Below are 26,210 nucleotides of genomic sequence, written 5' to 3'. Positions count from 1 at the left end.
ACAAAGGAGGTTATAACTCCTCTCTACTCATCTCTCATCAGACCAGTAATGGAGTGCAGGGCTTCCTTCTGTATGTACCTCACCAGACATCTGCAGCAGCTGGAGAGACCTCAGAGGTTTCTCACTAAGAAAATCCAAGGCCTTCATCATATAACTTACACGGACAGACTGAATGCACTATCACTGTACTCTGTATTGTATAGACTGCTTAGAGGTGTCTTGTGCCTGACCTACACAGCAGTCTCGGACCCTGCCTTAATAGAAATGCTGCACATCCACATATCTAATGGGACATTGACTCACTCTAGAGACCTTATCCTAACCTGCAACATAAACAGGACTTGCTGGAGAGGTTGCCACTACTCTGAAACAAACTCCCAATTCAAGTTAAACAAAGCTCCTCAATGATCCTGTTTAAGCATAACTTGGACAGTTGGATGGGAAATTGTAAATTCACCCTGGGGTTTCACCTATGTCCTCTTGGATAAGGGCGGCTGGTATTGATCATAAATATGAGAGAAACAAGGGTAAAGCACGGCTAGGCTTTTTAAAGCCCTAGGGCCCATAGCCTAGTAACCTCCTATGATCCTGTTGTGGTAAGTACATAACTTTCATATTCTGTTCCAGAGAAGAGTCACCCTATGCTGGAAGAGAGACCATCCCTAGGCATTTAATGCACATTTTTGGACAGATGCACCCAAAAGGAAGGTTACTGATTTGAAATGACTGGCCCTAATCAGAAGCTTAGAATCCTTATGGACTGCAGAAGTCTTGATTTGTAGGTAGGCATCTTAGAAGTGCAAGAAATGCATCGCATCCTCTACACTGATAAGTTGATAAGACTATACTATAATTATTCAGAAGGACTCATGGGATGTGTACATATTTTGACTGCTAAAATCAAGCTTGGCCTCAAGTCCTTTATCTTTTTGAATGCTGAGAAGAGTTGGAATAGTATTTCAGTTCTGTATTGTCAAGTCTCACCTTGGATGTCTCATTCTTTGCCAAGTTAGTTTGATAGAATGGGATGTGTGGCAAGGGTAGAGATGAGACTTGAGGTAGAGAAAGGAAAGTGTGTAATGTCAAGTGGTTATTATATCGGTGACTTATGCTTTCCTGGCACACTCTTTCTGGGACTGAACGTGGAAGAAGTCCCACTCAGTCTGACTCTGCTTGAGACGGTCAGACAAGGAGTTAGGAATACTGTGATGATGTCCTTCAAGGATGCATCTGCAGTCCTTACAAATGGGTTGTCCTGTCGTCAGGCAGCCCTTCGGTCGGCCGGATTCCAAAGTCTGGGTCTGGCCTCGGCTGGTGTCGCACTTCACCCGACGTCATCTCTGCTGGTCTTCGGGTATAAAGGCATCAGCCGACGCCATTTTCCTCAGTCTTTCTTGCCGCGTGGTGCCCGAAGCAGAAGCTGTTCGCAAGTGCCGGTCGGTCAGATCCAGAGATTACTACTACGAATACTACTTGAAGACTTCTAAAGCTAAGTACCCGTTGGGGACTCTTTCTTGCCTCAGCCGATGTCAGAAAAAGTGAATAACTGTTTAACTTGTGGGAAACAAATACCTCATAAAGATTTCCACTCTTACTGCTTACCTTGTTTAGGCCCAGACCACGACGTAGCAGCTTGTTTAGCCTGTGCTTCCTTCAACCGAGCGCTTAGGCGTCGGTCAGAGTTTGCTGAACAGTTTTTCGGCTCAGATTTTGCGTACATTATGCCGTCGGATCCTCCGACTACCCAAATTGTTAAGAAACGCAAAGAAAAGGACCGACACTCGCCGTCCGCAGTTTCGGCCGAAACCACGGTTAAGCAAACCGCGAGTGTCTCTGTTTCGGCCGAAACCGAGCAAACGGTTCAATCTTCAGCCGAATCCATGACTACTACTGCAATTACAGGCAATTTTTGTACCGGGAAAAGAAGACATCCTAGCAGACATGTTAAGCAGGACTACCTCGAATGCTCACGAATGGATGCTACACCCGGGCATCTTCAAGACCATCACAAAGAAATGGGGAATGCCACAAGTAGACCTATTCGCATCCCCACTCAATCACCAGCTCAAGAAATTCTGCACAAGGACATACCACCCACTTGCTTGGAAGGTGGACTCTCTATCCTTCAATTGGAAAGGCCTAACAGCATATGCATTTCCACCTCTTCCTTTGATGCACAAGGTACTACTGAAAATCAAAGAGGAACGTCCAAGGATAATACTGATAGCTCCAAATTGGCCAAGACAACATTGGTATCCATTGCTGAGGAGCATGTCTCGGGGAGAAACATGGACACTGCCCCTGATTCCTTTGACGTTAACTCAGAGCAACTACAACATCCTGCATCCCAACCTGAAAACTCTACAACTGACTGCCTGGAACATTACATAAGAGCAACTAACCCGGAATTATCCCAAAGGGTTAAAGACATAATCCTTGAGGCCCGCAGACCTTCAACAAGAAGGAACTATGCAGGAAAATGGAAAAGGTTTGTCATTTGGAGTTATGAAAGAGGGAAAGATGTGTCAAAGGTAGACATTGCCAACATCCTGGAGTACTTGGCAGAGCTTCTTCATACAGGCCTGTCCTATTCCTCCATCAAAATACATGCATCAGCTATTTCTGCAGAATACAGCTTTGATCCCCCTGTCTTCTCACATCCTCTACTCAGGCAGTTCCTGAGAGGAATTAAGAATGTAAAACCTCCTAGGAAACCACCATTACCAGCATGGGACTTCAACTTTGTGCTAGAAAAATTGACACTCCCTCCATTCGAACCAGCAGCAACAGCAGATCTTCAACACCTATCCTGGAAAACTGCTTTCCTACTGGCAATTACTACAGCAAGAAGGGTTTCGGAACTACAGGCTTTAATGGCAGTACAACCCTTCCTAATCTTCCATCAAGATAGAGTGTCCATGAGAACTAATCCTACATTTATGCCTAAGGTGGTATCCAGAGTGTCTCTAAACCAGGCAATCCACCTACCTACCTTCGTTCCCAACCCACAGAACAGGGGGGGAAAGACTGCTGCATACCTTGGATGTACATAGACAGTTGCGCTACTACCTGGACAGAACCAAGGGAAATAGAAAAACTGACCAGCTGCTAGTAGCTTATGCAACAGGAAGGGAAGGAAAAGCAATTTCCAAACAGACAATCTCCAAGTGGATAGGAAATTGCATAAGATTCTGTTACTCCTACCATGGAAAGCAAATTCCACAGAACATAAGGCCTCATTCTACAAGGGCTACAGCCACTACCACAGCTTTCTTACGAGGAGTGGCTACCAAGGACATTATTGAGGCGGCTACTTGGACCTCCGTGCATACATTTGCCAAGCATTGTAACTTACCTCTATACTCTAGATCCCGAGCAGGGTTTGCCACTGCTGTTTTGCAAGGGATCCTAACTACACCATAATTATTCTTCCTCCTCCCCTAGTTTGGCTATGGTATTCTACCCATTTGTAAGGACTGCAGATGCATCCTTGAAGGACATAGTACAGTTTTGTACCTACCATAAATGTAGATGTCCGAACAGGATAGCATCTGCAGTCAGGATTACCCACCCTCCTTCCCTCTGTGGTACTCCTAGGGTATTTACCCACCTAATAGCTAGCTGGGGGGGATCTCTTATGGTGTATTTGTTTGTATATATGTACATACATGTTTATTTTTTGTGTTTGCCTTCTATTTTTTGGGAAACATTGGCATTTACCCAAAAATTTAGCTATCAAAGAGGGCAACTGGCATCTGGGGCAAGAAACACTGAGGAAAATGGCGTCGGATGATGCCTTTATACCCGAAGACCAGCAGAGATGATGTCGGGTGAAGTGCGACACCAGCCGAGGCCAGACCCAGACTTTGGAATCCGGCCGACCGAAGGGCTGCCTGACGACAGGACAACCCATTTGTAAGGACTGCAGATGCTATCCTGTTCGGACATCTACATTTATGGTAGGTACAAAACTGTACTTTCTTTGTATTGATCATTATTGCAGAAGCCTAAGCTTATTTTGAGTTATATTCTGCATAGGATATAACAGCTGGCCAGCTTCCAAAGCTTCAGGACACCTTCCATGTGCATAAACCATTAGTCAGCTTACGCTGAGCTGACTAAAAAGACAGGCTTAGACACCAAGCCCTTCAGAGCTTTCCTGCTGCTGAAGACTACATTCCTTAGAGGCATTTGAGAATAGATGATTGACTTGTGCTGCTCTTTTCCTGGGCAGCTAAGTTCCCTTTGGGGTGAAAAAACTCCATTTTAAAGTATTTGTTAGTAATACTTTCCTGTTTATGAAAGTTATTTTAAAGCTAGTAGTTTGTGTTTTAATTGACTGTCAAAAGACTATGTTGTACTTTTTAGAGAGGGCTCACTTTTTTCCAGTCAGTTTGAAATTGTTTAAAGTAATTGAAAGTCATTTTTCTGTGGTGCAATTGTGTTTATTTTTACTTTCTGGAGCTGTCTAAATGTTTCTAAGTGTTTTTTTTTTTTTTACTTAAAATGTGACAAAGTTTTTACCAAATTTTGCTACTTGTTTTCCCCAGGAAAGAGGCATAACCTTTACTTTGTGCTTATATTTATTTTTGTATTCAAGGTGAACTTATATGGTGCTTTAAGTAAATGTTTTTTAAGGAAATGAGGTGAAGGTTACAATATTCTGAATAAGTTCCTGGTTCATGGAATGAAGGTGTTTAATCTATTTTGCTTTCTGAATAAACTTGGGATTATAATAGGCTTTGAGCCTCTTCATGATGTATATTTTTGGCAAAGTGTATTTGTGATTTCTCATACATTTGGGCTTGTTCTGTTGCTGCCAAGCCCTTGTAATGTTTGGGTGGTTATTGGTTATCATTTTTTGTGTTGAAACATCAAACACCAGGTTTTGGCTTTAAGTTTTATCTGCTAAGTAGTCCTAATGTCTGAAGCTTGTGTCCTAATAGTTAATGAACATGTATTTATTCCCAAATAAGTAATTTGAGGAGGCTGTAATTTGTGCAATAGGGGCATCTCTTCATCCCCATGCTCTGGAAAATGTAATGAATTTTTAGTTAACTAAAATATGCAGACATTTTGTTTTTAAAAAGTTGTAATTAGGCCTGGGAACTCTGGGATGGAAGGCCTCTACATTCAACTTTTTACCTCCAAAGCTTTTCTAAGTTTACAGGATAACTTCTAAATGTGTATAATGGCTACTTATAGTACAAAGTAATGTGATATAGCTTCTGTACTATGTAATTCATTACGGTATTGTAATGCTGCTCAGGTATTACTATCAGAACTATTTAGCACATGGCCCTCTTAACATGGGTAACATTTGCTAAATTTCAGATCTCAAATTTTTAATACATTAACAGCGGATGTATTTTTCTAAAAAAAAAAAAGTGTCTTGGTACAATTTCAAGTTAGTTATATGTTGTGAGGATTTTGTTCTTTTAGTTGTGAGTTTTTACATGAAGTCATAGTGCTTTTTTATTGAGATATTTAAAAAGTTATAAAAGTTATGACATTTGTATAGTTAATTATATGGACAATTGTTTTTTTTCTAACTAGTACAGTTAGAGTGACATTAGTAATTAGTTGGCAATTTGTTGCCCATCATGTAGGCTGTAAAGACCTAAATCTGGTATGTGATATCAACAGAACCTGCTGGAGGGACAGATTTGTTTCCCCAGAGGTTACTGCACCTTTGGAGTAGATTCCCACTTCACATCAGACAGAGCACCTCGTTGGCTGTCTTAAAACACAATCTGGACAATTGGATGGGTAATGGTAAATTCACCCCGGGGGTTCCACCATCTTGGACAGGGGCAATAGGTGCTGATCATGGTAACAAGGGTAAAATTATGGCTAGGCTTGTAAGGGCCCTTGGGCCATTTGCGTAGTAACTTCCTATGATTTGTTATAGTGTCCAATGCCGTTTTAAGCCTAGCCTTTCATGCCCCGATTTTCTCAATTAACAATTTCCTCAGGCTAGAATGACTTTGATATATGCATGTGCCTTAGGGAACATTCAAACTGCCCTTGTCCATAGGGGCCACAGGCGACAAACTAGGGGTAAATTTGCAATTTCCCTTCCATTAATCCAAACTGCATTTGAATAGGTTAAGGAAGAGCTTTGTTTCACATGAATGGGGAGTCTGTTCCAGAGAAGGGGTAATCTCTGAGACACATACCTGCCCTCCCAATATATTTTGTTTGTCGTAGATGAGGTTTAGATGCTTAGATTGGGTAATTCTAATGCTGTTTGTTTTACAAATGTGTAGTAGATCCATCAGGGCTGAATAGTAGCCTGTAGGAGACCGAGTACAGGGACAGGGCTTTGAAGCAGTTCGCATAGGACATATTTTTTACACCTTGTCATCTTTTAGTAAGGAACCTCTGTGGCTGCTCCAGCTGTTGCAAATGGCTGGTTGGGTACATGCCAATGGGTGCATTATACTCCTTATTGGTCTAATGAGGGCTGAGTATAGTGGGACTATGGTCTCCTTAGAGCTGGATACCATGCCCTTACTTATAAGTTGCGTTACACAGAAGGATTTTCTCACTACCATGGACACAAAGTGATCAAAGTTCAGGTTATTGTTTTACCTGAGTTCCAAGTCCTTTACCACTGTGTCTCCTCTTATGGGAGTGCCATCAAGTTGTAATTTGCAGGGGTGGTCGTCTTCCCTAAGGGTATATTTTTATTTATTTATATATTTATTTGCAGTTTGTTAACCTGGAAAGCCCAGCCCTTTTTCAATGGAGGCCCGGGGAGAAAAACTCCATGTACATACATACAAAACAATATAGGCAACAATTACAACAAAATTAATACAGGATATTGCAAAATAAAAATCAGCAGAAGTTATTACAAAAATTTTACATGACATATAAATATCAGATCTGTATAGCATGCCATAATTATAGATTTTAGAACTATTAAGCATTTAGTTTTATGGGAAGTAGATATCCTATAATATTTAAAATGAAAAAAGAGAGTAGGAAGTTATAAGACAGAAGGAGGGGGAAGAACAGGATGTCTTAGTGTTAGGTAGAGTTTTGAGAAGATATGCTTGGAGGTAGTACAAGTAGAGCGTATAGGTTAGGAGGGGTGGGAGCAAGAACACTTCCACATAGAAGAGAGATGAGAATGGAGTAAGGTCTTAAAAGTAGAGAGGTTCTGGGTAGTTCGAATATGGGGAGGAAGTGAGTTCCATTTCCGTGCTAGGGAAAACGGTAATAGAAATTGGCCAGGAGTACGTAATGGTTTGTATATTTTGAAGAGGTTCTGGTAACTAGACCTGAGAAATCGTTCAGGAAGGTGCATGGTGAGGGGGGAGCAGAGTGATGAGCATTGAGAAGGCTTGAAGATGAGTTTATGGGCAGTAGAGAATTGAATGTAAGAGAGATAGTTGGGGAGCTGTAGCCAGTTCATGGAGTGTAAGGAGTCATAGTGGTGAGAGGAAGATTTGGCACTTGTAGCAAACTTGGAAATTTTATTGTAGCAGGATGCCAGTTTAGTTTTAAGGGTGGCTTGAAGATTGGTAAAGATGGGTGCCCCATACATGAGAGAGTGGAGGAGGTAGGTGGTAGAGAGGTTAAACTTAGCTGAAGAGGTTAGATAGCAATTGTGGCAGTAAAGCATACCAAGTTTCTGGTGAGTTTTCTTGATGTTGGTTTGAAGGTGAATGTCAAACTTTAGTTGTTAATCGATAAGGACTCGTAGAAGCTTAGTAAGGGTAACTAATTTGAGTCATATTTCGGCTTATAGAGATGTTTTGATCTGTTTTGGTGTTTTTAGATGGGTTAAATATGATTTTGGTTTTGGATTATGAGCTAGGTGATTGTTTAGCATCCAAGCCTCGGTGCTGTTAAAGGCTGCCTGAGTTACTTGCATGAGTGTGGGGAGAGATTCTGCTGAGCAGGTGATGGTAAAGTTGTCTGCGTATTGGACGAGTTTAGCATTTGGGATGCAATCATCATGGAAGTCGTTTATGAATATAATGAATAGTAAAGGGACCAGGATGGAACCTTGGGGGATGCCTGTGAGTGTCTTGGTAGGAGGAGATAGTTATTCCATTTAACAGCCTGTTGTCTATTTGAGAGGCAACTGGAAAACCATTTGATGGTTGAGGAGGAAAGATTAAGGTAAGAGAGCTTGGGCAATAGTAGGGTATGGGAAATGGTATTGAAAGCCTTGGATAGGTCTAAGAAAAGGAAAGATACAATATTATCCGAGTTGTGGGCTCAGTTGATATTGTCAAGGAATAATAGGAGGGCTGTGGTGGTACTGTGACTGGGTCTAAAACCATGTTATTTTGGGGTGAGGAGATGATTGTCTAAAAGGTAAGGTAGGAGTTGTAGGTGAATTCATTTTTCAAGTATTTTTGAGATAGGGGAGAGGATGGCTATGCAGTGGAAGTTGGAGATGTCACTGTTGGAGCTGTCAGTGTTGTTGCCTCCTGTATGTAAGGGAATGATTGAGGCTTTTTTCCAGAGAAGGATTACGCAGGATTCTTGGATGTACCGGTTAATTAGAATACAGATGGGAAGAGCTATGCCCTACAGCTAACTTGAGAAAGTTGGATGGTAAGTTGGGGGCATTAGAGCATAGTTTTAATTTATTGAGAAGTTTTTTATAGTTTTGACCAGGATGGGTTTGAGGGAGAAGGGAGGGGGTGGATAGCACTGGTGGCAGGCGAGAAGTTGGAGGAGAGAGGTGTGGAAGGAGCTAATGAGTTCTTATGGAAAGATGTGGTGAGCTTGGCTATTGAGTCAGTGAAGGAGTTAAAATTGGCTGCTATGGTATGGTCTGGAGCATTAGGGTTGAGAAGGAGGAATGTGCGAGAACAGATGCTCAGCAAAAGCAATCAGTGAGAATGGACACTGTTAAGTGGTCAAAGCTGTTGGCAAGCTCAAGGTAAGTTTAATACAGAGGTTAATGTTAAGGTTGAGTTTCAAGAGGTTGAGACTAGAAATGAGAGGGCAACTACAAGTTTGAGGACTAAATTCATATAGAGAGAGAGATACTCTCAGATACCAGCGGGGAGCTGGGCAGATAGTGTATAATTTGTTGCTAAAGATTTAAGAGTGTGTGGGTATGCTGGCATCTAATGGTGTACCTTTGTGGACCTATGGAAAGTCATACTGGGAAAAAGTATGTTTAACAGGTGTGGAAAGATGCTACGAAGGGGGAAGAATAGGGGGATGAGACTGCTTTTGAACTGCTAGTGTGCACTCCGCGGAAAACAAGCTAGGCAAACACAATATATGGCAGAATCTAGATATAAGGTACTTAGCATACTCAAATGCTCAGTAGAGTGAAGTTGGATTAAGCCAAAGGTAAGTTGACAATATCTGGAGCACATCTTTTGAGGAGCAGAACTGGTCTGGCCACTGTGTTGCAGATTGGAGGGTAGCACCCACAGTTACTGAACATGAGCTTGACTCAAATGGTCAGTAGAATGAAGGTAGATTAAGCCAAAGGTAAGTTGACAACATCTGGAGCACATCCTTTGAGGAGCAGAACTAGTCTGGCCACTGTATTGCAGATTGGTGGGGGGGGCACCCGTGGTTACTGAACACAGTATAACTATGCATTTTTATGCATTGAGTTTTGGGGCATAGCTCTGGCACCAGTTATTTCTCTGTGTCAGACCTTCATGGAGGATATCTGTATCTTTGGGGGAATTCACTGATTACAACCACCTTGCAGTCATCAGCAGATTTGGTCAGCCAAAGACCTTCTGCATTTGCCTTGACTTCAGAGTAGTATGTTCAAATAGGAGAGGTCCTAGTACCGAGCCCTGTGGGACACCACTAGTAACGGGCCTTTTGGTGAAAGTATATTACCTCGCCATAAGTTTGTGGGTAATATCTGTGGTCCATTTGGCTATCCAGACCTTGCTGTGGGAGAGGCAAGTCCTACTGCTTACTAGTGGGACTGGTGAGCATTATACTGCCTATCCTATCTAATGTTAGAGGAGTGGTTTCCAGCTCTGAAATTCTAATTTTATTAGCCTTTTTGGACTGATTTCTATCATTTCAACTTTCTGGCTTAAAAAAGCATGTGTTTGCACATTTTTCACACCGTGCAGCACTGTGAGGCTGCAGTTAAACTATTCCAGGTGCCATAAAGTCTGCTCTTCAAATTTTCCCTTAGAACTAGCTGGTTTCTCGGTAGTAGCCCTAAAATCTAAACCCCTGTGACTAGCACTTGCTCTAGAACCTGCTGGAAAGCAGTAGCAAGCCTGAAACTGATTCAAGCACTCAGCTCTCTTTGTCAATAAGGAGAAATTAATCATATGCACTAAACAGCCTATAATTGCAAAGTACCTTGCAAAGGTAGGGGAAAACAGCTCTTAAACTTTACAAAAAAGCACCTAAACAAGCATGTTCAAGGGTCAGCTTCCTGTTATTTCTCCTGTCTACCTGGTGAATCTGGGCATACTGGGGCAGTGCGGCAACTGCCTAATGTACACAGACAATCCTCTCCTCCTACCACCCAACACTAAAACCTGTGAGAGAAGCACTTGCATAGCCAAACTGGTCTCTCCGGCCAAGATTGTGCTAGACAGTCAAGAGGAGAAGGTTAACACCTGCATTACACCTCAAGCAACTCATAGCCCTTCAAAACCCACACCATCAACACCCACACATAGCAACACTAAACCCACATATGCGGAGGCCCTTAACATTAACCTGCCCAAGCAACAAGGACCTCCAAAGCCGAAACGCAAACAAACACCAGTCACAACCAAAGTGACACATAGCTCACAACACCAGTGTGCCACCCAACAACAGTCCGTAAGGCAAGACAATGTACCCAACACTTTAGTCATAGGTGACTCTATAGTCAGGCGCACTGATGTCACACTCACCAGGCTGAACAAGGAGAAAATTACAGTCAGCTGCCTGTCTGGTGCCAGGATCCACCACATAATGCATGCACTCAAGTCACTCCACAAGTACAAGTACGACTCTGTCATTGTCCATGCTGGAGTGAATGACTTGAAACGTACCTCCCTGGACTACATGAAAAGAGACATGGAAGAGCTCTTGGATCATGTGACCCAGGCAGGTATGACCCTAGCCCTGAGTAGCATCCTGCCTTCTCCCAGAATTATACCACAGTATAAGGACAAAATGATTGACTTCAACATTTGACTAAGCTTCTGGTGTCATTCAAAGGGGATCCAGTATTTGTGCCTGGGAAGACATGATCGACAAACCACGATGCTTTGCAAGAGATGGTCTGCACCTGTCATCCCTGGGATTCAGGTTACTGGCTAAAGCTGTTGCCACCCCTATAGTGCCTTTTTTAGGCAAGGTTCAAATGATAGAACCATCACCGTAACCGATACAAGCATGCAAAATCTGATGGTAATGCTACTCAATGCTAGAAGTCTAAACCTCAAAATGCACTCTCTCGAGGCACTCCTAAAAGTGGAGAACATCGATATCCATTGATATCTGTGCAGTAACTGAGACCTGGTTCAAGGCTCCAGAGAGCACCCCTGCAATACCAGGCTACAATTCTTACCACACTTTTCGGCCACAAAACCAAGACCGAAACACTAAAGGAGGAGTGTCCATATTCACCAAGGATATTCACACCTCCAGGCTAGTTGCCCAACACAATGCATCTGAAATTCTCCAGGTGCAACTAACAGTAGGTAAGACTGCAATCCAAATTGTAGCTTGCTACAGATCCCCCACTATGCCCCAAGATTCTCACTACACCTTTCTAAACATACTGGAAAATATTAAGATACGACCAAACACCCTAATACTGGGTGATTTCGACTACCCTGCCATTAATTGGGAAAACTACTCGGGTACCAACTCCTTTTCCCAACGGTTCTTGGAATTCTTAAATTCCAACGCCCTGGATCAACTAATCCATTGTCCCACCAGGGGCTCCAATATCCTAGACCTGGTCATTACCAACATGGGAGACAGATGCTCCATACCAGTGGTCACCCACTCATTGGTCAGGTCTGACCATAAGCAAATCACCTTTGACATCAACATCCCACCCCCACCCCCCAGTAAGGAAACCTCGTTAAAAAACTTCTCCAAAGCCAACTTCATGCTACTGAAGTCAGAAGTGACAAACTTCACAACACCCACGCAGACAGGATCTGGAAGTTCGACTGCAGAATCCTATACTAAGGCACTGTACGAGCACATCCACTTGTGCATGAATCGTGCCATCCCAAATAGAACCAAGATGCTCTTTTCCAAAAAAGGAAGCAAATCTGGTGGTCCCCTGCTATAAACAAACTATACAACAGAAGGAAGAAACTGTTGCAGAAAAGAGGAAAATCCCAGGATGCAAAAAACTCCCTCACCAGCCATAGTAAGAAACTGAGATCCGTCATAAACTCTTCAAAAGCTAGTTACAAAAATAAAATTGCCAAAGATTCCAAAGACAACCACAAGGCATTCTGTAGTTATGTCAAGAATCTAAATGGCAATACTCAGATCTGCTCTGAGCTACAACAGAATGGCATTAAATATACTGATCCCAAGGATATTGCCAATATCCTAGCAGATCGATTTAGTGCCAACTTCACCCTCCTCTCACCCCCTAAAGGGCCCATCTCAGTACCAAAAGATTGCCAAATTCCGATAATCACGGCCACACAGGTAGAAACCGCACTCTCCAAAGCTAAGAATACAGCATCCATGGGACCAGATGACATCCCAGGCTGTGTACTACATGAACTACAAAATTAACTGGCACCTCACCTAAGTGTCATGTTTAATCATAGCCTCACCTCAGGCTTCGTGCCCACTGAGTGGCTCACAGCTACAGTTATCCTGCTCTACAAGGGAGGATCCACCTTGGATCCCGGGAACTACCGTCCCATCAGTCTGACAAGCCTGATCTGCAAGGGCATGGAACGCATTATCATGGAACTTATAAACAAAGACACTGGCAACCTTCAAACACTGGACCCCACCCAGTTTGGGTTTGTGAAGGGCCGATCTTGTCTCCTAAATCTGATTGATGTCTTTGAATCAGTCTCCAGAGCTGTGGACGAGGGTAAGGTGGTCCACACAGCCTATCTGGACCTCGCCAAGGCCTTCAACACCATCCCCCACTCTGGAATCATAGATAAACTTACTAAGCTGGGCATAAATCCCTACATCACTTGATGGGTTGCCAACTGGCTTACTGACAGAACCCAGACTGTAAAAGTAGCAGACTCCAAATCCAGCTCCAGACAAGTGACAAGTGGAGTACCTCAGGGTTCAGTCCTGGGACCACTCTTGTTTGGCATCTACTTTTCTGACGTACAGGCCAAAACTTAGGGACTCTGGCTAACAAAGTTTGCATATGACTGCAAACTGGGAGCCATTATTGAATCCCAAAATTATGTGGATATTCTACAAAAGGGCCTTACAGAAACAGATGACTGGTGCCAGAGCCATGGGCTCAAGCTTAATGCCAAGACATGTATAGTTATCCCCTTTGAAAAAAAAATATGTACCCGTGAATTACCACATAGGTGGCAGGACACTAAACATCGAAAGTGTGATGAGAGACTTTGGGACACAGGTGGACAGTGGTCTCACTTTCGATAACCACATCGCAACAACAGTCAGGAAATCCTTCTATGTGACACACCTCATCACTAAGGGCTTTTCATCCAGGAAAAAAAGAGGACATTGTCCCACTGTACTCATCCCTCATTAGAACCATTATAGAGTATAATGCTCCGTTTGGTATGTACCTCACAAGACATCTGCAACAGCTGGAAAGGCCACAGAAATACCTCACTAAAAGAATCACAGGTCTAAAGCAGATGCCATATGCTGACCTTCTAAAAAAAACTACAGCTGTACTCTGTGGCATATTGTCTACTCAGAGGCGATCTCTACTTAACATACAAGGCCATGTCAAACCCTGAGCTGTTGGACATGCTCCACTTAAAGAAATCCCAATCCCTCAGAGCCACACGCTCCAGGGATCTAAACCTTGTTATCACAATGAACAAAACATGTTGGAGGGATAGGTTCCTGACGCAGAGACTCCCCATACTCTGGAATAAACTGCGCATACATGTCAAACAGAGCGCCTCATTGGCCCTCTTCAAAAAGAACCTTGATGATTGGATGGGAGAAAGGAAATTCACCCCAGGGATCATGTCAGTCGCCCTGCTAGACATTGGTCCAGAGAAGTAAATATTGTGGGAAGAAATATCCAGGGAATTGTTATGGCTAGGCTTGCATAGGCCCTAGGGCCGACAGCCTAGTACCAACCTATGAACCACTGAGCGATATAAGGATTTATGCCTATACTTGTGAGTTTGCCTAAAATACCTGAGTGAGGTGTTATGTCAAATGTGTTTGTCAGGTCAAGGTAAGCAGTATGTACTATTTTGCCCTTGACCATGGCTGTAGTGAGCTTCTCTGAGAAGATTTTGCAAATGTTAATATACATATGAAAATATTGCACATTTTGTTTGTGACACTAATTGCCATATAGCTCAAAGTTTTGAAAATTTTCTGATCCAAGAAGGTGAATTTCATTTGCAGATTTGCCCGTTTTGAATTTTAACTTGTTTGCTAAAGAAGAGATGCTAATATCTGTTGACAAATCATTTGTAAATGTTTGAATAGCAGTAACTACAAAATGTGGTTTGTAATGAATGTGTGGAGGGTACAGTAAAAGGAAATGTAAAAGCTGCCACTGTATTAAATGACAGTAACCAAACCAATGTGGATAGATCATTGTTATCCTCATATGGCAGCACTACAAAGAACTTGGAAGCAGTAATACTTTCCAAAGTAAGAAATACAGGATGTGAAGTTGTTCTATCTCGCTGTTCATTCTTATTGATGGGTTCAGAGCCGATCCTCTGCTCAGACTCGGCCAACTGCCAAAGCTCGAGCCCTTCAACCAGCTCGTGGCCAACTCCCTATCACATGAGGCACCTTGTGCTTCCCTCAGATCTCATTTGCCACTGCAACAGATCGGGAGTTCACCAGTTCAGGGCACTGAATATAACTAAATTTTGATCTTCTTTCTTAGCTAGTTTTGTTTTCTTTTTCTCTTATAGTGCAGTTGGATAGCCTGAAGTTAAGGCTGATATGTTATTTTGCTTTTTTTTTGTGTTTGAGTATATATTACCTGTCCGTGGTATTAGTGGTTAAGCATATAGTTGAGGGAATTGTTTTTTTTTTTTTTTCCTTGTGCTAATGTCTCAACAGGAAAAATTGAAGTCAGGCTTCAAAAAATGTCTTAAGTGCGGACAGAAGATGTCCATCACAAATGGACATTCAGACTGTATCTACTGTTTAGGTGAGGTTCACCTGCAAGAGGATTTCTCCGTTTGTCATTCGTTTAACAGTAGAATACTTGACAAAAGAAAGAGCAAATTGATAGCAAGGGGATTGTTGAAATCACCGTTCCAAGAGTCCTTAGACAAAGGCAGTTCACATGAGAAAACTTCTATACCTTCTTCTAAAGCGTCTTCTGGATCGCAACCGAAGAAAACCACTTTGGCTGCAACCAGAGTTTGAGAAGACATCGACCTCAGCTCCACAGGTCTTGGTGCCATCTGTTGTTGTGGGTAGGAGCCGGACCCCGGTTCTGGAACCGGTATCTCCGACCCTCAAGTCTCCCATATTGCAATCCATTGCTTCTTCTGTGGCCTTTTCTTGGTCCTCAAGGTCATCTGACAAGGATGTGGACCGTGTGGTGCAGAGGCTTCTGCAGATACCAGTGTTGGCCAAACTTTTATCTGCGCCAACCACAGCGGCTTCAGAACCATCCAATCCCACCCCTACTACTGTTGTTCCTCCTCCGATCTGACTCGAGGCTTTGGAGCTGGAGTGTTCGGAGATGACGATAGTGGAACCATCGGAACCGATGACTGTTCCAGGATTGTCGGTTCCGTCAACTCTGATTTGATCGGTGCTAACCTTGGAGTCTGGGAGCTGACACTCCCAGGTCGGGTCCGGGGGGGGGGGGGATAGTCGAACTGACATTTCGGTTCCGACTTTGCCTCTCAGGCCTTCAGCTCGGATTATTTTAGTGCCTAGCTCTGGCTTGGAGCCCACTGCTGTGGTACAAGTGGAATCATCTGCTGCTACGGATCTGGTGGTTCCCTCCCATCGAAGCTGGGGGGCTTTCGATGCCCCAAAGAGAGTACTGTCCACACGGGAGCTTACATCATCAGATCCATCAACCTCCTCTCTGAAGGTGCCAATGTCTACCTCTGCTCCACAGATCCCAAAGAAGCGTAGAGACCCAGAGCCTCAGGTAGCCCCATTGGGCGAACCCTGTTCTTCTGAGACCTTTACCAGAAGCTCCCACTGATGAGGTTCCTAGGAAGAGAACTTGCAAGAGGAAGCATCTGGACTGCCCACAGAAATCTGTCACCTCAGATACTGACTTGGATGAGTCAGAAGGGTCCCCCTCCGAGGATATCTCCTTTGGGGATATCCTGGAAATTCTTAAGCAGAGGGCTGGCTGGAAGTCCATTAATCCTACTGATAATGAGTCAGTTCTCCTGAAGGCTTTTGGGCCTCAGCCCTCTACCACTTTGGTGTCTCCACCCTTTGAGTTAATTGCGCTAATCTCTCAAAGGGCGTGGGAGTCCCTGGATACCATGGAGCCTGTCCCTAGGAGGCCTAATAAATTTATAACTTCTTCCCAGGACAAGACCTTCCAGACCAAAGGAGTGCTCTTTGATGCTATGGTGGTGGTGGCAGCCCCCAAGAAGGAGCTGTCAGAAACTTCTACGTCTGTCCATCCTCCTAATAAGGATTCTAGGATCATGGCCAGATATGGTAAGCCCATGTTTAGTTCTGTGACGTTTGTTGTCCGATCGCTGAACTATCTAACGCACTTTACAAGGTTGCTAAGGGATCTCCTGAAAAAACTAGGAGATGCTCTACAGGGTTCAGTAGCTGCGGGGGTCTCAGAAAAAGTAACTTCCCAGCTTACTACCCTTAATTCTCTTCTAAATTCTTCCATGCATCTGGTCTCGTATGGAGCTGATGGAATGAGTAGGGCAGTGGGTACAGGAATTGCTCTTAGAAGACGTTCCTGGATGCACTTATGTTCTTTTGTGGAGCCCTTTAAGTCATCCTTTATTAACACCCCTTTTTGAATGCAAATTGAAGGAAACTCTTACCAGGAGTGAGCAGGATGGAAGGACTCTGCCGTCGGAGTCCATTTTTCCACCCCTAACACACCTTACCCCAAAGGTCAGAAGGGAGGGGAAGATATGGTTCCGTAAAACACAAGGCGCTTTCCAGGACACTCGTGGTGAACCCTCCCCCCCAGAGGCAGAGGAGGGGGTAACAATGGAAGATGCCGCCCACACAGCAGAGGGGGTCTGCAGAATCAGGGCAACAGAGACCAGTTCTTTGGGAAGTCCTATCAACGCTCCTGAGAGGAGGCCTGCCTGTCCATCTCTGGAGGCAGTCGGGGGATGCTTCTCTTTGTACCCAGACTCCTGGCTAAAAATAACAAAAGACAGCTGGGTACAAAGCATCATATCCAGAGGATACTCGGTTCCTTTTGTCACCCCCCTCCTCTTGTAAGAAAAATCCCGGACATTCCACCCAGACCAGAGAGGATCCGGAACTTGCTCAAGGTTCTTTTTAGTTCCAAAGAAAACAGGAGACTGGTGGCCCATTTTGGATCTCAACATACTAAACAAGTCGATAAGAAAGACAAAATTCCAGATGGTCACACTACAGTCAATACTTCCATTTTTAGGGAAAGACAATTGGATGTGCTTGATAGATCTCCAGGATGCATACTACCACATAAAAATGGACAGGCCATCTAGAATTCATCTGTGCTTCCGGCTGGAAGCCAGTCATTATCAATTTCACACTCTGCCCTTTGGTCTCACTACAGCCCCCAGAGTGTTCAAATGCATGGCAGTAGTCACGGCTCATCTGAAACGTTTGGGATTCCAGGTGTTTCCATACCTAGATGACTGGCTCCTCACTGCCACCACCAGACATCAACTCATTCAAGCAAGGACACAACTTTGAACCTCTGCAGTCAATTGGGGATTACTATAAATTCAAAAAAATCTGCCTTGTCACCATTGCAACATACCATTTTATAGGAGCAGAGCAAAATACCATTATCATGACCTTAAACCTTCCACCAGAAAGAGTTTGTGTTATACAAAAACAGGTCTTAGACGTGCTCCTGAGAGAGAGCGCCCTGGTTTCAGTGGTACTCAAATTGTTAGGGACAATGGAGGCAGCGATCATTGCGATTCCTTTAGGTCTGATGCATGTGCGTGTACTACAATGGCTCCTGTTCACGCAATGTTCTTTTTAAGAACTTCCAATGTTGCATAAAATCCTGATAATGAATTCCTGCAAGAAGGACCTTCAGTGGTGGCCGACATCTCACCAAGTAACTTTAGGTTGCTCCTTTGTTCTATCCACTCCCATAGCCACTGTGACCATGGATGCCTCCCTGATAGGGTTAAGGGTGGCATTATCAGGGAAGAACAGCCCAAGGCACGTGGAAGAGGTAGGAGGCTCATCTGCATATCGATGTTCTGGAGATGAGTGGTACTTCTCGGGTTACAGTCCTTTCAAGACTCTCTCCCTCTGGGAATTATTGCAATTCAGACAGACAAATATGTCAGTTGTCGGATACATAAACAAACTAGGAGGAATCAGATCTTATCACCTGTGTCGAGAGGCTCTGAGAGTATGGCAATGGGCAACTTCCACCAAGCGCTTTCTGATAGCAACGCACATCCCAGGGAGATCCAGTGTGATGGCAGACAAACTAAGTAGGGCAATTCTATTGCTTCACTAGTGGTCCCTAAAGGAAGAAGTAACGGAAAGGATATTCTGCAGATGGGGCCAGCTTTGCTGCAAACTCTTTGCAACTCCAACAAACACAAAATGCAGCAGCTACTTTGCCCTAATTCCCCCTCCGTGGGATGCCCTAAGGGATGCACTTGTACACAATTGGCCCCTGGGTCTCCTTTATGCCTTTTCTTCTTTCCCTCTGATACCCAAAGTTTTACAGAAAGCCAAGGCTCTGGGAAGAACCATCATTCTAATAGCCCCTTACTGGCCTCGTCAAATTTGGTTCCCCTTCCTTCAGCTTCATCTATTGGAAGAACCTTGGATTCCTGACCCAGTGCCAGATCTCCTGACTCATTCAGCAGTGGTTCTCCATCCTTCTCTTCAGTCCTTCAAACTGACAGCTTGACTGCTCCAGTTCCCAACATAAACACAAAAAAACGGCCAAGTTACTTCCAAAGAATTTATTGTAAAATCAGTAAAACGTAGTCAAAAGACGCAATTGGTTGGACATTACTAATCGGTAATGATGTTGGTTGGCTGTTATCATGTGACATTAATTTTAGATTTAAATAGTACTGAGTTTAATGTATTTGTATCATATTGAAGAAGGAGTAATATGAAAGATTTGTGTCTTTTGACTAAGTTTTACTGGTTTTACAATAAATTCTTTGGACGTAACTTGGCCATTTTTTTTGCTTGTTTTGGACTTTTTGTTTTTCCCAAACGGCAAATGTATTACAAGTTTTTGTTTCTTTTGCTTGTGCCAATTCCCAACACAGCCAGGATTCACGACTTCTCAGCTGCTGCTCAGCATATTTTAACATCCTCTTATAAATCATCTACCAGGAAGTTATATCTGAGTAAATGGAAAAGGTTTTCTATATGGGCGTTTCGGAACAATATTGACCTATACTTCGCTTCAATATCATCCCATTCTGGAGTTTTTGACCAAACTTTTCAATGAAGGGCCTGCGGTAGCAACCATTAGAGTTCAACTGACAGCAATTTCTAACCTTCATCTTGGTGACCAGGGGTCTAATATCATGTCACATAGACTTTCCAAAGCCTTTCACAGGGGTACTATTCATTTGAGACCACCCATCAAAGCTCCAGCTATGCCATGGAATCTAAATTTTGTTCTTTCCCGAATAATCCTACATCCTTTCGAACCAACTTTATCTTGTGACTTGAAATATCTATCATGGAAAACCATATTTTTAATAGCTATTACTTCTGCTCGGAGGGTTTCAGAATTACAGGCCTTGTCCATTAAATCCCCTTATTTGATTTTCCATAATGACAGAGTCTCACTCTGAACGAATGCATCATTTTTACCTAAAGTTTGCTCAGAAACAAATTTCAACCAATCTATTGAATTGCCCATATTTTTCCGTAAACACACTAATAAGATGGAACATATGCTGCACAAGCTGAATGTTCACAGACCACTTTGATTCTGTTTAGACAGGACCAAACATTTCAGGAAAACAGATCAACTCTGTCTCCTTCTCAGAGTCTAAAAAGGTGCTCCAGTGACGAAAACCACTTTATCAAAATGGTTATCAGATTGCATTTCCTTCACTTATAGTTCAGTGAGTACACCGTTACAACAGAAGATAAAGGCCCACTCTACTAGAGCTGTATCTACTTCATCAGCCTTTATGGCTAAATTACCATTAGATACTATTTGTGCAGCAGCTACTTGGTGAAGGCCTCATACCTTCATCACTCATTACAAAGTAAACAAGGCCTCCAGGGATAGGTCTTTCCTTTGGTTTCACTGTCTTGAACATTCATCCGTGAGCCACCTGAGAAAGATGGTGCTTGGGACGCTAACCATCAGTAAGAATGAACGGCGAGGTAGAACAATTTCACATAAAGAAGTTATGTACTCACCATAACGTTCCATGTGAGTTGTTCATCTCGCCTTCATTCTTGCGTCCCACCCTCCAACCCCCATCCAGGCTTCTTGAGGACCAACAGTTCATTTATGTCATGGTTTTTAATGTCTCTTATCCAGCTTCAAATCTTAGCATATTAGTAGTGGTATGTAGCCTGTTGGCAGCAAACAAGATCTGAGGGAAGCACACGGTGATAGGGTGTTGGCCTCGAGCTGGTTGAAGACCTCAAGCTTTGGCAGTTAGCAGAGTCAGAGCCAAGCATCGGTTCGGAACCCATCAGTAAGAATGAAGGTGAGATGAAAAATTCGCATGGAACGTTATGGTGTGTACGTAATGTCTTTTTCAGCCCTTGGAGGATATTTATTCTTCACTGTAGCTTTGTTTTCTGAGTTATGTTAGCATCCCAAAATCACTCTGACTGCTTCTAATAGAATTTTAATATGTTTTCTGCGAAATGGCTCTCAATGGGGAATAACATAGCAATGTAATCTTATTTTATTTTTCTTTCCCATAAGCCATTTCAAGTCTGCTTTATGAGTTATGCCAGACATAAGGAAGTAGTGGTGTATTCCCATTCATTGACATATAATGGGATTAGTGTCAAGTCGCTGACTTCTTGTACACTGTAACAGGGCTGCTGCCTTTTTTTTATTTTTTTTTTTCTTGAATGGCCTTCATTTGTGTGCGTCTCAGGGCTTGTTTTATAGTATACTAAGGATTTTTACAGCTGCAACCAAGACCATTGCCAAATTGCAGACCTTTGTTCGAAGTATGTTTTTGTAGTTCAAGATGAATTAACAGCCCTTCCCCCTACACTTTGGTAAATGCTGTGATACTTTACAAGAATTACACACAAAAAATATTTTCTGACTTCTCTAAATGTCACAGACATCTTTGATACTACATTCAAGTCATCTTAAAATGTAGTATAAACAACAAACTTTTAAAGTTTAAAGCTTAACATTTCAATACTGTTAATGCTGCTTTTGTAAATTGTCAAAAAAAGGTGACAACTGCCTTTGAACCACTGACTGATCTAATTGCTCTGTTGTGGTTTGAAAGGCATGGCTACGTTGTAAGCAGCTGTGAATCAGTACAAGTTCTCATCTTCTCTCCAATAAAGACAATGGAAAACAGTTTCACACCGCTCTGTCTTACTCACAACAGCCTGAGCTCCTGACTACAAATTTCTCTGTGTCTGTGGTATGTCATGCAGGTGCAGACAAATTACTGTGCAACTTGTGTGAGAAGTTAAGATTAAAAAAAAGTGGGTGGTCTTAGGTTCATAGATTGCTACTAGGCTAATTGTCCTTGTGGGCCATTTTAAGCCTAGCCAATTACCCCATGTGAGAATCAAACCCTCCACCCTTGTGCTTGTAAGGTAAACACCTTAACGATTATGCCAGCCTCCCAACCCTTCTTTGATACCACAGTGAGGAAATTAGTTTTATATAAAGTACAAGCAGGTTTCAGGTACCCACACAGTAGTGGAATCGTATTGTAGGAGAAAAGCAAATTTAAGAGTTGAGTTAAACTGTAGGAGAAGGTGGAGATTTCTTTTAAATGTTGTGTGACCAGTCAGGCAATATTAGACGTCCAGGAGAAAACTTAAGGTGCCGTATGTTGCTCAAAATGACCAAGCTGATTGTAGAGAGGCATTACTTTCTTTGTACCAAACCTCCCGTCTAAAAATGTAGGGTGTAATTTGAGTTTTGCATTATACATCAGTGCAGGTGTTGTACTAGGCATGTTCACTTTTGAAGTCACGTGGGTGTGTCATCAGCCCTATGTGCAAACTGCGTTTTCTGTTAATATTTGTGATTGGGGCTGGTACTTTGTCAGCCTCCCTCTGTTTAGAACTAACTTGTTGGAGGTTTAAAGAGGTGCCAGCCCTCCTTACATGTAATCTTCATACTGTGATGCACTGATTTCTTAGGCATATAACTTGAGGCTTTTTATGTTTTTTAGATTTCCTTTTTTGTAATGCTAAGTTGGTAGTGTGAATGGTATTGTGATCCCTTTTCATAAAAATGCCTGAGGGATAGATGCAGGTGAGATAATGCTTTCTAGACACCTGGAAGTGTGACAATAGTTGAATCATTTAAAAGAGAGAAGGAAAATTAATCAGATGAGTTACTGGGGGGGTTAATTTACTGGATTTTGTGTTTTATCTATGTGGCTGTGTGCTTGGGATTTTGCTAACAACTGAAAATGATGCTGGCAGTTAATTGTTTTGAAACATAGTCATAGTTGTCAATATCAGGGCAGGTGACATGGTAAGATACACTGGTCATCAAAATGGGGGCTTAAGACTACTTAGAGAAATTTCACTGGATGCATATGTAACAAGGTAAATAATCCCATGTGGTGGTGTGTACTGCACAGAAGAAATCTTCCTTGAAGACATGTTATATGTGTAACTATTTTTTCCTTTGTATAATTTGCACTTTTAATTTTAATAATTTAATTTAATGTTTGTTTTTTTTCCCCACAGAGTTTACTAAACAGACCCACGTCTCAAGATGGATCAGTAACTTGTGTTGCAAGGGATCCGATTAAACAGCAGCAGTATCACTGCAAAGGTAGTGTTTCAGTTAATTGAATTGTTGGTTGTATGTGATGACACTAGCTATATTCTTATTTTTTGTAATCTTTGTACTTCGTCCTTGTGTTGAGGTTTATCTTGACCCATTTGTTAGAATTCATTTAGCATTCTGACACACACTACCCCCTCTGCTGTTCTGCTTGCTTGTATTTCACTTTATTTCTATAATTGTTTCTCAGCTGTCGTCTGTTTGTCTCCTTAATAATGTCTGTGATTCTTGATGTTAAGGTTTAATAGCCTATTGTAACTTATGCTTTGGCTGTATTAACTTTAATGTCCTGTATCTTTCATGTGTGTTTTGGGCTGTAAAGTCATGGGTCTGAGCTGGTGTGTGTGTGTGTGTGTGTGTGTGTGTGTGTGTGTGTGTGTGTGTGTGTGTGTGTGTGTGTGTGTGTGTGTGTGTGTGTGTGTGTGTGTGTATATACGGTTTGTTGATTGCCTTTCTAAAGTTCGTTATGGCAGAGAAACAGAAGGGTACTACTGGATTTAAGCAGTGCAAGGAATGTGGCAGAAAGATGCCCAACTCGGATGGGCATCTTTCTTGCATATAGTGTTTGGTGGTGCCGCATTTGGAAGTCCAACCACCGTGTGAGCCCTGCAAGTGTTTTAGTGCTTTGACCCTTGCAGAATGGTGCGACAAATTGATCCTAAAGGGACTGTTAAATACCCTTTCTCAGAGGCTTTGTTTGAGGCAGAGATGCCAAAATCTTCTAAGAAAGAAGCAAAAAAGAGGAGCCACTCTGTTCCAGCATCTCCTTAGTTTCATGACTCAAAATCGTCCAAAGGCCAGGTTTCTACTTTGGAACCAAAGCCTAAACAATCAAAATCGACACCAACAACCATTTCTGCACTGAAGCCTACGACTCCTTCCACGGTACAGATGACAGCTCCTATGGACCTGACAAAAGTTTCCACGGCCTCCAAAGAAAACAAAACCTGCGATAAAAAACAACAACAAAAGGCTAGTACTGAGTAAATCCAATCGATGTAAATTTATTAAAATGGTACCGACCCCTTCATCGGTACCTATGACCCTCGCGGCACCAACAGTAGTTTCTCCCATATTGGTCACTTCCCCTCCCACACAAATAGTTGGTCAACCAACCGCAGTGCTGAAGGTCGAATCCCTGCCCAAGACTAGGTACTCCCCATCTGTTGACCCTTTTTATGGTCAGCGATTAAGCCCTTTCATAGAATGTCCAGAATCTCCCTCAGGGATGTCTATTCGTTCCACCAGGAGCCTTTCGGAGCTTGATCTAGTCAGGTTAGTGGATCAGTTCTTGGCAGCCATAGGTCTTTCAGCCTCCTCTTAAGACCTCCCTCTCATCTGGAGCCAAGGTTTACTCTCCAAGGACTTCATCCTCTTCCTCCTTCAGCCTCTCCTTGGAGCTCTCAACTTTGCCGCTTCCGATGCCACCTACTTTGATGAGTGATGTTGGACCTTACCTCAGCTCCGGAGCTGACTGTGTGGTCCTTGACTCAGTCAGAGCTCAGAACTGTGACAGACCTGGCTGCCAGCTTCGGGATCCCTAGTTTGGCCCCAATTTTTTTTTTCCACATGGCCGTCTATGGTTCCGGGTACTTTGACAGTTCCAAGCCCTCTCGGGGCTCCTGCTCTGGAGGTGGGCTTCTCGGAGCGAGGTGTGACCCCAGTTCTGAGGTTTTCTGTCTTGATTCTAGGCTCCCATCGCTCTTCAGGCGGGCCTGCCTTCCAGATTACGGAGAAGGCTCTTGCCTCAACAGGATCTCAGTTGGCACCATCTCCAGAGTGTCACATCTACATGTCCTCTGGCTTGCAGCTGTCAGTCTGCTACATCGGGGCAACAGGCATAAGAGCAGCAAGACACCTTGTTGCAGGGTACCCTCTCTTAGGAGTCCTCCTCAGACCTTTTCCCTGAGGAGCCGCCTTGTAAGAGGTAGTGCAAGAGGAAGCACCTAGATTCTCCAGAGGAATCTCTCTGAGGGTACAGACTACAATGAAGGGGAAGGGTCCCCACAGTCGCCCTCTGAAGATGTGTCCTTCAGAGGCATCCTGGAAATCTTGAAACAGAGAGGTGATTGGAAGCTCACCAACCCTTCCTTTGAGGAATATTGCAGGCTTTTCGTGCCTGACCTTTTACTTCTTGGGTGACCCCACCTGCCGATGAATTGGTCAAACTCATCGTACAGCGTGCTTAGAACGCCCCTGACACTATAGAGCCAATTCCCAGGAGACTGCACTGGTCTTAAGGCTTGGCGGTGGATGCTATGGTGGTGAAGGCTGCGACAAAGAAGGAACTCGCAGAGGAGAGTCCAACTGTTCATCCTCCAAACTGAGAGTCTCGGATGATGGACAGATTTGGGAAGCAGGTCTACGCTTCAACAATCTTTGCCATATGGTCGTTGAATTTCTTGGCACATTTTACCTGTTTTCAAAGGGACCTGATCACTGAGCTCTCAGGCACCTAGGCAGGGGCAGTGTCTGACGAGATATGCGATAAAGTTGCCTCCTAGCTTGCGACCCTAGAATTTTTATCAAACTCATCCATGTGGCTTATTGCGCACACAGCTGAAGGGACAGCCAGGGCAGCAGGTACAGGCGTTGCCATCAGGCGGCATGCCTGGATGCACTTGTGTGATTTCACTGACCCTTTCAAGTCGTCTTTTGTCAGTGCTCTGGTTAATGCTACCTCGCTTTTTGGCCCAAATTTCAGAGATACACTAGCCAGGTGTGAGAAGGACGGAAAGACCCTTTCTGCTGTGGGCATGTGTTTTTCTACTTCTTAATGACCTTATTCCAGAAATCAGAGGAGTGGAAAGATGTGGTTCAGGAAGTCTGAATGGTCATTTCAGGGGACACGTGGTAAGTTTTCCCCCCTGGGCAGAGGGTAGAACTCATCAGGAAGATGCCCCTCCCATGACAG

The 26,210-nt window shown here is 43.3% G+C and overlaps 1 protein-coding gene across 1 annotated transcript in view; it reads left to right on the top strand.

Moving 5' to 3' along the window:
• The window catches only part of LOC122811561 (sentrin-specific protease 1-like), a gene marked incomplete in the record, with an annotated part of 1,729,916 nt that overhangs the window by 134,786 nt on the left and 1,568,920 nt on the right, over nucleotides 1-26,210 (top strand). The window contains 1 exon segment of the mRNA XM_044083479.1: nucleotides 23,197-23,284. Coding sequence (XP_043939414.1) covers nucleotides 23,197-23,284 — 88 coding nt within the window.

The sequence above is a fragment of the Protopterus annectens genome, chromosome 9.part0 (assembly GCF_019279795.1).
Source record: "Protopterus annectens isolate FY-2018-M chromosome 9.part0, PAN1.0, whole genome shotgun sequence".
Lineage (NCBI taxonomy): Eukaryota > Metazoa > Chordata > Ceratodontiformes > Protopteridae > Protopterus > Protopterus annectens.
This window is presented reverse-complemented; position numbering and strand designations above follow the sequence as displayed.